Source organism: Gymnoscopelus braueri (assembly GCF_963280865.1).
Source record: "Gymnoscopelus braueri genome assembly, chromosome: 20".
Classification (NCBI taxonomy): Eukaryota; Metazoa; Chordata; class Actinopteri; order Myctophiformes; family Myctophidae; genus Gymnoscopelus; species Gymnoscopelus braueri.
Genome location: NC_137622.1, coordinates 33,190,331 through 33,203,396, shown reverse-complemented (window position 1 = coordinate 33,203,396; position 13,066 = coordinate 33,190,331). Strand labels below are relative to the sequence as shown.

At 42.5% G+C, this 13,066-nt stretch overlaps 1 protein-coding gene across 7 annotated transcripts in view; it reads right to left on the bottom strand.

The window, feature by feature from the left end:
- Positions 1-6,294: 6,294 nt before the first annotated feature.
- The window catches only part of elf1 (E74-like ETS transcription factor 1), a 50,202-nt gene continuing 43,430 nt past the window's right edge, over positions 6,295-13,066 (bottom strand). For all 7 annotated transcript variants that reach the window (XM_080416322.1, XM_080416320.1, XM_080416321.1 and 4 more), the window contains 2 exons: positions 12,002-12,352; positions 6,295-10,523 (listed from right to left, as the gene is read on the bottom strand). In XM_080416322.1, the coding sequence (XP_080272448.1) occupies positions 9,725-10,523; positions 12,002-12,352 (1,150 nt within the window). In that variant the 3' untranslated portion in view covers positions 6,295-9,724. The remainder of the gene's footprint in view (positions 10,524-12,001; positions 12,353-13,066) is intronic.

The following is a 13,066-nucleotide window of genomic DNA, read 5'->3' as shown; positions in this document are numbered from 1 at the left end:
AATCACTTAGCTTTGGCTATTCAAAAATAGCAGATATACAAGCTCATAGCGCGGCACCGAGTGCCGCGCTATGAGCTTGTAGATCTGCTATTTTTGAAAAATCTTTGAAAATGTGTGCATATCTTTGAAATATATGTTTGCAAAGCGAACATTTTTAACTCAAATCTTTGCTTCTGGGGGTCCCTGGAAACAAAACATTTTCAGTTGGGGGGTCCGCGGCCAAATCTATATCAATTTAGGGGTCCTTGGCATGAAAAAGGTTGAGAACCACTGCTCTAATGAGCGGGCTGTAATGTGCAGGTTCAACACTGGCAAATCTGTAAACCTGTGTCAACCATGTGTGCCTCTTCAACAGAAAAAGTAGGAAGAGTAAATAACGCGAGGATCGTATTTCAAAAAGGTAGCGCTCCCTGTGTAGCCTACCGCCATTACACCCAACCCCTCCCCCCCCCCCCCCCCCAGCTTGTTTATTGTCATCTTGATGAGGTGGTGAGCAGAAGGGTGTCTGCACTGCAGCATATAGAGATACAGTCCATCTACCAGGTTAGTGCCGTTCAAAGGACTCTACCTACTTGGCCTTAGGACTGGCTGGTTATCAAGAAAGTCTGCAAGTGAATTAATTCCTTTTGTTGCTGCATCTAAAATGCATGGTAACTTTACCTCCAGCTGTTTATTTCCATTTCAGGTTATTACTTATCCATCCGCTCAGTTCCATGGGTTGTTACTCCGAAGCTGGGAGAGAGTGTAAACCAGTCAAAAGAGTGACTTGGGGAAAACAGTTCTCTGCATGTCACAAGCAAGGCTGCAGTGCTTCTTTTAAAGACATGTATTACCAGTGCCATCTTGTGGAGGTAGCGGTGCATTGATTCATCCTACAGGTTTGCATGTGTATCTGAACAATTCACACACCTATTAAAACCAGCTGTCGATAAAATCGTGTATTATTCTTCTGTAGATAAAAAATTAAGCACTTGACTTTTCAGGATTATGTGGTCCTAAAACATTGTAATCTAAAATCGGGTGTAGGTAGCGAGACAAAACACAATGCGGGCATGCAATACCCATGAAACTCGGGGCAACGACTTGTGTTTTTTGAAATCTCTGAATTGTTCCAGTCAGTCTGGTGGATCTGGTGGTTAAATAATCTCTTTCTCTCTGCCATTCCTGCAAAGGGGCTGGAGGCACAATAATGTCAGCCCGTCATCCTTCAACAGCTCCCACTGTGAGAGGCTGCAATGGCACGGCAGTAAACACTTGCGCTGTGTCACTGGCTGCAGGCGACACAGAAATAGTCCTCCTCTCCCAGGGCCCTGCACTCTCTTCTGCAGGGTCTCTGTCTCACCAGCTAACAGACAAAATGATACTTCCTCACACGAGGGTGTCGATTCAAAAACACTCATTTTCACTGTCACGTGGCAAAGTAGAAATTAGGCTTGAAAAAAACCCAGGAATAAAGACTGCAGAGTGCAGACTGTGTTAGTAGCCTTTCATTATTTACATATTCCATTACAATCACTGCTTACCATATGGTGGACTTCCTTTGAACCACTGAGCGGTACCCAAAAGTGTTTTGCCTTTACTTTTGTTATTTGAAGTTTATTTGCTGCTCACTGTGCATCTGTTACCATGTTGTTGTTGTTTTCAGTTTCTTACCATGATAGTGGACTTCGCAATGTTCTTGTCCAAAACTGTCCCAAAGTGCGACTGGTCATAACGTTTCCTTGGGTGAAATAGCTGGCGGTGGATCCCGGGCCGGACTGGGGCAATAATTCAAGGCCTGGGGAAGTCTAAAACAAACACAGGCAACAACTCTGCATTTACCACCTAGCAAATACCATAAAAATGCAAATTAACAACTTAATATGAAAAAGCATGAATATGTACTGCACAAAAAAGAATCAGTCATTAATCAAAACCTGCTAGATTAGATACAAACAATCCCGGAATGTGTAACCCGTACCTGGCAGTTTCTCTGAGATGGTCCTGGCCGGGGTTTTCCCCACTCTTCTCCCGTTCCACTATCTTCACCTTTACACAGAAGCAAAAGAACAATTTCTCTTTCATTGTGCTGTTGCTTACAAAACCCCTTTCTCCCTTTACAACCGTACTGTGCAAATAGCCTATTTGTACAGTGCAGCCAAAAAGAGGCCTTACAAAAGGCTGGCCAAATGTACAATCAACAAGATGTGAAAAGAAACACGCTCAGTATATCCCATACAGTAACCGAGACTGGGAGTTGCATCCTACAAAACATATGAAACCAACAAACTTCAGGATAGCACTCCAAATAATAAAGGCTTCGCTCTGTCTGTCTATTTATGAATGGTGCATGCCTGTATATAGCACCTTTATCATGTAATGTAATCAATGTAATGCACTTGCATTACATTCAACCATTCATACACACAGCAACAGTGGAGGAAACTATGCAAGGTACCATTCTCCTCATTTCATTGGGAGCAGTAGGGGTTCAGTGCCTTGCTCACACAGGACACTTGGACACTAAACCCAGGGGGAGCCATGGATCGAACCCAACCGGGAACTTTTCTGATTCACAGGCGGCTTTACCGCCCGAGCCAGCCGGCCTATTCTTTCTTTCTGGCTCTGTGTGTGTATGTGTGAAATTGAGAATATATAAATATATGAGAGAGAGAGAGAGAGAGAGAGAGAGAGAGAGAGAGAGAGAGAGAGAGAGAGAGAGAGAGAGAGAGGGCTCTGAGTGTGTATGTGTGAAATTGAAAATATATATTGAGAATATATAAATATGTGAGAGAGAGAGAGAGAGAGACAGAGAGAGAGAGAGAAAGAGAGAGACAGAGACTGTATCATGTACATATTTTAAATAGCATTATTGGGAGTGCTGTCGTGCACTTTAAAATGTGCAATTAACACAAAGGTCTACCCCATTCTCACAAGTAGGCCTGCTATGCACCTTCACAGTATGTGTGATGATAACTGGTGCACAATGATGTCATCATGACCAGATGTAGAAAAGAAGATTACAGCACAGCCAAACACTCAGCCTAATCAGTGCACCTATTTCCATAGATGCTAGTTGGGCTATGTTATTTTCTTGTTAAAGGTATGATCATTTTGATAGGGTCTTCCTGTCTCTTCACTCCTTTATTAAACAGAAAATACATTTTCAGGTCGGGATACCATTTATTAAAGAGCTGGTGAGACAGGGAGACCCCCCATTTACTGAACAAACACTCTATAGCAATGATTACTGTCCGAATACAATCTTTAACCTTTTAACAAAAATGTTTTTGTTTTAACAAAAGTAAGTAGTTAAAACAAAAACATAATAGGTATAATAGGTAGAGTATACCTACCTTTAACAACAGGTGCCATCTGTTGTCTAGTACATTGGTTTCCGGGGACCCCCAGGGGTCCTTGAGGGGGTTCCAGGGGGTCCCCAGCTAAATGATGGATAGTTAGGAACAAAATGCCCTTATGGGTCTGTAACTCTGAGTGTACAAATGGAACCTAATGGACCCGTTAGGGTCCATTTGGTTCCATTTGTACGCTCTCACAGTTAAATTAACATTAATTTTATAATATAAATTGGGGTCCCAGAGATAGAAATGCCATGGGGGTCCGTGGCCTAATGCATGTCAAACTGGGGGTCCTTGAAATTAAAATTGTCGAGAATCACTATTTGAGCCGTAAAAATCTTCTCTTATCGGGGTCCCTGACATATCTTTTCAAATGGGGGTCCTTGACATGAAATAGTTTGAGAACCACTGGTCTAGTAAAGCAATACGCCACTAGAGGTCACTGTTTACAAAGATGTTTGTTGTTTGTTTACGTGTTCACAGATGCTACATTGTAGCAAAATGTTTTGTTACAATGTAGCACATCACTTGTTTTAACACAAATAATCACTTGACCACATACCGTGTTGTTGTTGTTGTTGTTGGTTGAGGGGGTTGACGCTTTATGGTTTCAAGACCACACAACACCTACTAACAGTAAACACACTGACCTCTGCTCCAAACAGCCCAACTATGACAGTGTGACTGTGGCTCTGAACATTTTTGTTTTAAGTGGCCGCGTCTAATTCAAGGGCCTTTCTTTTGCTTTATTTTTTATTATATTTTTTAACATTATGAGGTTCCAGTGTGTCACTGTCAGCGTGGCTCAGCAACACGTTCTCGTTCTGTTTCCACGCACCAGTAAAAGTTAAAGTCGGTCAAAGCAGAACAAACAGGCATGGCGGTTAATTTGAGTGCTACGCAAGTATCAGTGTTGCCAGGTTTTGCGAGAGAAACAAGCCCAAAAAATCAAGCAATATTTTTTTTTTCAAACATATGTTAACAACAAATCTGTTATGGGGGCTCACTGGCACAAATATTTTCAGATGGGGGGTCTGCAGGCAAATACATTAATTTGGGGGTCCTTGACATGGGAAAAGTTTGAGAACCACTGGTTTAAAACAACATTAGTAAGAGGCCCAAATAAGCAACTACCAATATTTACAAGCGACTTTACAGGAAAAACAAGCCCAAAGTCGCTTATAATAAGCGGACTTGGCAACACTGACCCCCCCCCCCCCCATCATCACCACCATCACCACCACCACCCAGAAAACTGCAGGTCTGCCATATTGCTCAGTTCTTTTAAATTAAAGCTGAAGACCTTTCTGTTTGCCACTTTTGCTTCTCCAATAATTTCTTCTGCACTGCAATATTATTCTCTAATCTTTCTGTTTTATTTAACTTGTAGCAGTAGTAGTAGTATTAGTAGTAGAATTCAAATGTCCTTTCATAATGTGCTTCTTTTGCTTTTTCAGTTTTGTATGAAACACTTTAAAACAGGGGTTTTCAACTGATTATGAACCAGGGACCACCACCCCGACTAAGGATCAACCTGGGGACCACTGTTGTGTTGGGAGGGGCGATATGGGTGTGGTGTGGGGGGAAAAGCTTGAAACGGTAACTTATGTATGAGCGAGCAGACACATGCGAGCACATTTCCTAATAATGGTGACACAACCTTGAACCAGACGATCCCGGTACAGTTTCCCTTGAGATTCTAACTCCCATTTCTTTGGAAGTTCTTCACATCAGACTTCCCAGTAACTGATAACATTGACGCGTCATTATACGTACTGCACTGTTTCTCAACAAGTGGTCGATAAAATAAAATACAAATCTTCACTTTCACCTAATCTAAATGCAGGGGACCACATGCAATACCTTCACGGACCACCAGTTGAAAACCCATGCTTTAAAACACTGGTGATAAGACAATCAAGGGCATGCACCCCTTTACCTTAAGGACATGATCCTTCTTACACCCCTTCCTGCATACTTACTTAGATCAGCTAACACAGGACGTCTGTCCGTCCCTCCCTTCCCTACGATAGTGGTTCTCAACCTTTTCAGGCCGCGACCCCCCAAAAGAATCATACTTGAACTGGGGACCCCCCACCCTGACTCGGCCTTGTCTTTCAGCCTGGCGGCAAGCTCACAACGGCTCGTGTTGCGAGGCGCTGTGAGCTTGTAGATCAGCTATTAACTTTTATTTTTTAATTGTCACTTCACTGTCATCTGGGGACCCCCTCAAAATCGTGTGGGGACCCCCCTGGGGGTAGAACCACTGCCCTACGACACCCTGGCCAGTGCTCCAAGCATCCAAGACTCTTCTCCCTCCTGGCCACCAAGCTGTGGAATGACCCTCCTCTTGCAGTCAGAACTGCAGACTCACTCCCTATTTTCTGTCTCAGTCTGAACACTCACCTCTTCTGCCTCCACCTCACCCCGTGGCTCTCTTCATTCCTTGTATCACTTCTTGTTGCCTATTTTATTAGAGGCTAGTTATACTATGTAGATGTATGCTGGTTACTTGTTAACATTATGCTACTGTTTGCTTGTTGTCCACATGCTAAATATCTTATTCGAAAGCAGGTTTGACAGATGTGGGTTTGATATTTACCTGGTAACCTAGTTTCTTTGTAGCACTTGTTTTCTTTGCACTCTGCTTGTGCCTGCTAAATGCTGACAATGTATTGTAAGCCGTACAATAAAGATTAATTGATTCCGTAACATTTTGGATATTCTATAGCAACTGTAAACCAATCTGATTGTTTTGATCCAATGGTCAAAAAAGTATTGATTATTGTTCAATTAGCAGCTGGGCTCCTTGTGGTTAACATACTATGATGTGATACACATTTCTATATGCTTAGGAACAGTCTGTGTCTCATCTGCCATTCTATTGTTGTGATACACTGGAGAGTGTATGACTTCAAAGGCCCTTGTTCACTTAGTATTCATGCTAACAAGGAAAACAAGTGAATGCAGTTTAATTGGAAAAATATGGTCTTGTGAGATTTATCATGTCTTTTGTGGGTAACCATTCCATGTAAGCTCTCTTTCAATATAAAAAAAAAAGAAATGTTGGATTTCAATGAAGAAATATTAGCTTTTTATTTCTTACATTGACTTTCCTTAAAAATCTATTCTATTTTCAGCATAGGGGAAGCCATGGAGAGAACCCAAGACAATGGACACAAAACATAAAGAGCAGAAATAAACAGCGGACATACCTCTAAACATCTCACAACAGTGCTTTAAGGAAATGGCAGACAGAATATATTATCTACAGTTTGCAAAATACGCCTCTGTAAAGCATATGAGGACACAGCTCAATCCGCACCCAAGGACTGTCATGGAGACGGATTTCAACAAAACATGGTAACACAACTCAGCATAATAATTGATTGTCAACATTGTCCAGTATGTACAGTATGCATACATTCTGATTGTCAGTGCAGACACAGAGCCCATTGGGTGACATGGTGAGTTGTAAACCAGCATTTAACTCCTGTTCTGTCCTCAGGTGCCGGTGCAGAGGGAGGTCAGCGTGTCTGACTGTTCTCACTCTGCAGCTGCACCTTCCAAGTGAAAATACAACCAGTTTAGCCACGATAGCTCTCGTGATCAATACGAATTCAGCTCCTGCAGGCCTTCTGGACCAATTAGACGTTAAGCCTGTGCGGTCCTTAACAAACCATGACAGATCATATAGATAGCGTAGACTACTGGCCACAGCACAGGAAGAGAGCACCAGAATGGCAAGTGCATCGCAAAAAAAAAACAGCACAGCTAAGACATTTTGCTAAATAACCAAAGGAAGTGGAGAGATATGATTATCGTCACTGTCGGGGCAGAAACCTTATATGTCCAAAACCGTTACTACTGAAATTCAGTTTCAGTTTCATCCGGCTGATGGCTGCTCAGATGGTCATGATGAGTGCTGACGGAGGATAAGTTAGGGGTTAAGTGTCTCGCTCAGGGACACTTCGACACGCATTACTGGGCAGGCCAGGAGGCCTATTTATTTTTAATACTTATCATTGAATATTTATAAAGCCCACAGACAGACTTAACCACTTTTCAACGTGGCGTCGCTATTTTTTCAAAAATGTTCAGGCCAGTTTCAACTGGTCTCCAAATAGAGGTATGTTGCGTTTGTGACGTAACACTTGTTGTGTTTGTGTTGCGTGTTATGTAACACATAGAGCACTACAATGTTTGACATTTTTGTGACATTTTTGCACCAATTAACATCACCTTTGCGATGAAGGACCAGTCTACCCACATGCCAAAGAAAATCTATTTTCGCTACTTTTTCGTATGACGAAGTACGAAATTCAAACTACATAAACATAAAAAGACTAGATATGGAGATGCAAGGTTTCTGTCCCACAGCAACAACATCAAACGGATGCAAATGAAGATACTTGTAAGATTATTTTAGGCATGTGCACACAATATGCATTTTTGACTGCGTAGCCCCTGCTGCCATACTGTTGTCAAAGGTAAAGAGGTATGTCCACTGAGGAGGAGAACCAAAGCACATACAAGTATGTTTAAATCAGACGCACAACAAAAATATATCTACAAAGACATCAGCACGATAATAACGCGGCATTGCACACCCGCTTGAGTCCAAAACCGTGAAAATACCAAAGCTGTGATGATTATACAGAATGCTTTACAAAAGAAAAATATTGGTCTGGTCTTAAAAAAGAAAGAAAAGAAACTACCATAATAATCCTGGTAAGTAGTTCAATATTTTTTGTAATATTCCCTCGTGTTTACACATGTAAATAGAAAAGAAAATGTGCCTTTTTTATACAGAATTTTGAAATTCACAAAATAAATAAATTCACTGTGGCCTTAATCTTAATTGCTTATTATATGTACTGTATATATATATATTCATATATATATATGTATATATATATTCTATCTTATATAAACAGAATTTATACCTTGGAGATGCAAGCCCTGTAGCCGAGGCTGATAGAAATCTCTTTTATTCTCTGCATTCTCCTTTTCCCCCTCCCTCCCTATCTTTCTCTTGCCTCAGGACTGTAGCTGTATATACAAACAGGTCTGATATTGGACTGTCCTTGGTGGATGGTAAATGCCCATTTCCATAGTAACACAGTGTTTTAAGGCCAGGAGTAATATGGAGGGCGGATGCATACCATATTGACAAGAAATAAAAAATAAAGTGTGAAAAGTCACACAACTCTTGAAGTGAAAATCTATGCAGTCCATTTTATCCTTTCACATACATTTTTCCAAAGAAGAGCCTTGAACTGTTTGAACTTCCTGTTAAGGCACTCTTCTAACTCTGTGGTGCTTTAATCTGATTGGACACCATGACATTCCAGTCCTCATCCCTGGGAACTAGAAATACTACTGTATGTGGATAACAAAACAAAATAATCCCCCCCCCCCCCAACACACACACACACGCGTGCACACACAAACGCACGCACGCGCACACACACACACAAACGCACGCACGCGCACACACACACACACACACGCAATCAAACATACTCTTTCTTTCATTGTATCAGTTGGCATTCGGTCCCATGTTTTTGGTCTGCTGCATTCTCCTAGTTGGAGCAAAAGTCTCTGTAACCACCTTCAACCTGGCGTCCCTATTTTGAGCATGTCATTATACAGTAGATTACAAATTTCACAACATTTTCAAAAGTAGTGAAAATAGCCAATCTACTTCACAAGCTCACGTGTTGCGTTGTTGTGAACTTTGTAGGTTGTCTATTTTCGCCGCACGACCCCATCGTATGACGACGTATAAAATAAGGCTTGAGTGGTTAAGCATTGACACAAGTCTATTGAGATGTACGGGCAAGAACATGACTACTCTATCTGAGATGTACATGACTACTCTATCTGGCACATTTGGTATTTCAGGGGATCCCTGGTTTAATTGATGGCTGTTCTCCTAGACAGGAATGTTTGTATATAGAGTGTGCACGTGTGTGTGTGTGTGTGTGTGTGTGTGTGTGTGTGTGTGTGTGTGTGTGTGTGTGTGTGTGTGTGTGTGTGTGTGTGTGTGTGTGTGTGTGTGTGTGTGTGTGTGTGTGTGTGTGTGAGAGAGAAACACTAAAGGGGGCACATCTACAGTAAGTAATCCCAGTTCTGATCAATAACATCTTTACAAGACAAAACAATCCCTTGACGTTCAAAATTAGGCACGTGGTCACAAAGTCTGAGTAAACAATAAATCCTGAGGCCAATTTGACCAATGTTTAAGATCAATACGTTGCAAAATCTCTAATTCAAAGATCAGATTATCTCGGTAGGGAAAGGAAACCTTAAGTCTGTGATCAAACTTGATTCCATCGTTATTTTTGTTTCACACTATATATGGAAGAGTCCTGGCTGCAGTCCTAGGCCTCCATGGGCTCTGTCTTTATCTGGATAAAGTTTGCAGGGAGTTGGATGGAGACCTCCGGAAGGCCCTTGATCACGTGCTCGGGTTGCAAGGACATCTCCCCTCGCACTTCTAGCTCCTCCACAGGGGTCAGGCCCTCACTCGGGCTGCTGCTCTGAGAAAAGTGTCCGTTAAGTTGCGCCTCAAGTCCATCGTCCAGCCCGTTGCCTTGACCAGTTTCAATGATCACAGTCCTGTAACTCAGCCCTATGTCTCCAATTTCCAGCTCTCCAATTTCCCTCTCGAAGGCCACTGCCGCGAGTGAGGGATCGCCGTTGACTAGCGACTGGAAATAGTTGGGAGCATCCAGCGCCTCCTCTTTGACCTGCAGCCCGTGGAGGTCGCCGGACTTGAGCACGGTGGCAATTACAGTACCGGGCTGCTGCGCCACCATGGCCTGCCCACTGGCCGCGTTAAAGGTGACCAGGCGAGGGAAAGCATTGAGGCCGGAGCTCATGACACGCGTGGGGGAGGTGCATGGAGAAGTGGAGGAGGCGCAGGAGGAGCCCAAGCTGGTGAGAAGCAGCTGCTGACGGAAGCCGTCCTGGAGGCTGCCGGCCATTGTAGCCAGGGGGGAGTGGAGGGTCAGCAGGTCTTTGACCTCCGCTGTGGTGGAGGGAACAGTGTGGAGGATGACCCGAGGCGGGGAGGAGTGGATCGAGTCCCCGTTGGTCAGTGCGCCGGTGAGGGGCACAGACTGGAGAGAGCTGCTGGATGTTAGGATCATGGGAACAGAGGCAGAACCGTTGATGTTCCTTTAAAGAGATAAAAAGAGGTCTGTTTAGAGAACCGTACAGTTGAAAATCTGTTCTTACTCATCAACAACTTCCACATACTCCTCCTCTCTGAACAGCTGATCTTGAATAAAGGCCTATAAATCACTATACTAGTTAATTTGTTGCAAGGCTACAATCCTAAACTGCACTGAAAATGATCGCTAGTGTTCGTGGTATATGTATATGTAACTAATCTAAATAGAATAGACCAAGCAATAACTTGAATCAACTTTTTTTGAATACTGCTTTTCAAAAATGACTAGCATTGAGTTTTGCAACTAATAAATCCTTTATTTTCTCATGTCTGGAAACAAGAGGCGAGTTTGCAGACACAGGTGGATGAGTAGAGACGCAAATGGAGGCTTAGAGGATTAAGCCTGATTTATACTTGGTTGTGCGTTGTGTCGTATACCAAAAATAGCCAATTTACAAGCTCACAACATGTCACGCTGCAACGCTTTGTTAGCTCTGTAAGTTGTGAGCTCTACTATTTTCGGTGTGTGACACAGACAGGCAACCAAATTTCTGTAGGTATGTGCACATTTTCTGGTTGTGCACTGTTAGCGCTATGATACACTGGAACTCTTGTGGGTGCAAAAGCTCAAATCTAATATCTGAGAAGGCAGTTCTAAGCTGTATGTATCTTGGTGAGATTTGTGTTTCTGTTTGTTTTTCTAATTTCCAGCTATGGGGGATTGTTTTTCAAGCTCTTAAGTACAGACAGACCTATCTGCAACGCCAGGCAGCGCTATGTAGAAATATTTATTTATTAGGAAGCATTTATTTCTTTCCTAAATGTAGACATCAATGTGGAACATTTCTTATTTATTCATATATATTCTTTTTAATCATGAATAATAAAAAACAGTAAAAACAAGGTTTTTGCAGGGCATTGATGATTATGTTATAACTTAACAGAGAGAAGCTGTTTTAATAATAGGTTGACAGAAAGGCTCAGAATGAGGCTCTCAGATGTTGTGACTTTCAAGGACAGCAACGTGCTTGCATGTGTACACTACAATCCTCAGTGTAAAGGGCTTCACACACCAGGGGCGCGTACATCACATCAAAACTATTCACATAGTTGATGCTTGATTCATACAGGTTGATGCCTTTATTCGTGGTGGAAAATTGACCTTGTTCCAAATACAAACTGCATCACTTTATCGCAGCGTAATATTGTGTTCTGTGTAGATGTACTGTAGTGTACTCGTGACACAAACATTTCAAAAACGAAAACTATTTTCAGAAAGAAACGCACCTGGTGTGTAAGATTAACATTCATTCATTATTTTACAGTTGTTTTATGATATGCTATTGGGCTAACTGTGCATGTTATATGTGTACTGTATGTTGTGAATATGACATATTTTTTTTATTTTTTACGTTAAAAGAATCGGCCTCAGGTCTTAATGGGTTAAAAAAACTAAAAATTGGCCCTCGTGCACATCTCTCACCTCATGCAGGGTGACATGGCCGTCGCCTGGTTGGACTGCAACACGTGGAGTGTCTGAATCAACTGCTCGGCCTGCCGGCCGTTGCTTTCCAGGTATAGGTCCTCGTCGCTCGGCTCTTTCTTTATGTGCTTAACCGACACGTGGTGCTGTCCGTGGGCCCTCCCGTTCCCCCTCGACCCCCCGCGGACCCCCGACCGCCCGTGGCCGGTGGACCTGTGGCTCCCGTAGCCGGCGTTGGCGTCGGAGCCCTCGTCGTCCTCGATCACCACCAGATCAGATGGCATCTCCTTGAACTGGTAAACGAGCCGCTGTCCCTCCACCTTGGCCAGGATGCCTCTCTGGTAGTAGTATCTAGAGCAGAGTGGATACGGTGCTGTTTAATGCAGTGCATAAGTTATCATCATCAAATGGTAATGGACCCCCGCAGTGTTCAATTCTCATTACAGTATATGGTTATGAACGTAGCTATGGAAATGATGTCTGCGGGGGTCCAGCGCTGAATTGAAGCTAATGTGCATGGCAATTATCTTGCCGCTGGAATGGAGTCTTTCACTTATTGGAGCTTTTCTTCGTTGACTGGTGTGCCACAGGGGTCTATCCTTGGTCCCCTCCCTATTTCCCGCTACACCAATTCTTGGGGCAGAAAATAGCCAATCTACAAGATCTGCTATTTTGACCAAATGTTCGCCTGTTAATTATGACATGCCCAGAAGAGGGACGCTTGGGTTCATGTGGTTACACGTCTTGAGCAGTGGTCCCCAAACGGTATGGTGAGGCACACTGGCACACATTATTACTGCAATATATACAACTATACAAAAAGTTATGATTATCTTTTTATTTTAAATACCAGTACTTTGTGCGCATTTCATAATATATAGAGGTCAATTCTATAATCCCCCCCCTAAAAGAAATCCACTTTCAACTAGGAGTTCCTATTGGCATGTCATTTTAGGCAGACATTTTAAATTGAAATTATTATTTATTTAAAAAACAGTGAAAATAACACAGTCTACTCTTTTTTAAATGGCTTGATTCAATATTTAGATATAGTTTTATGTTTTT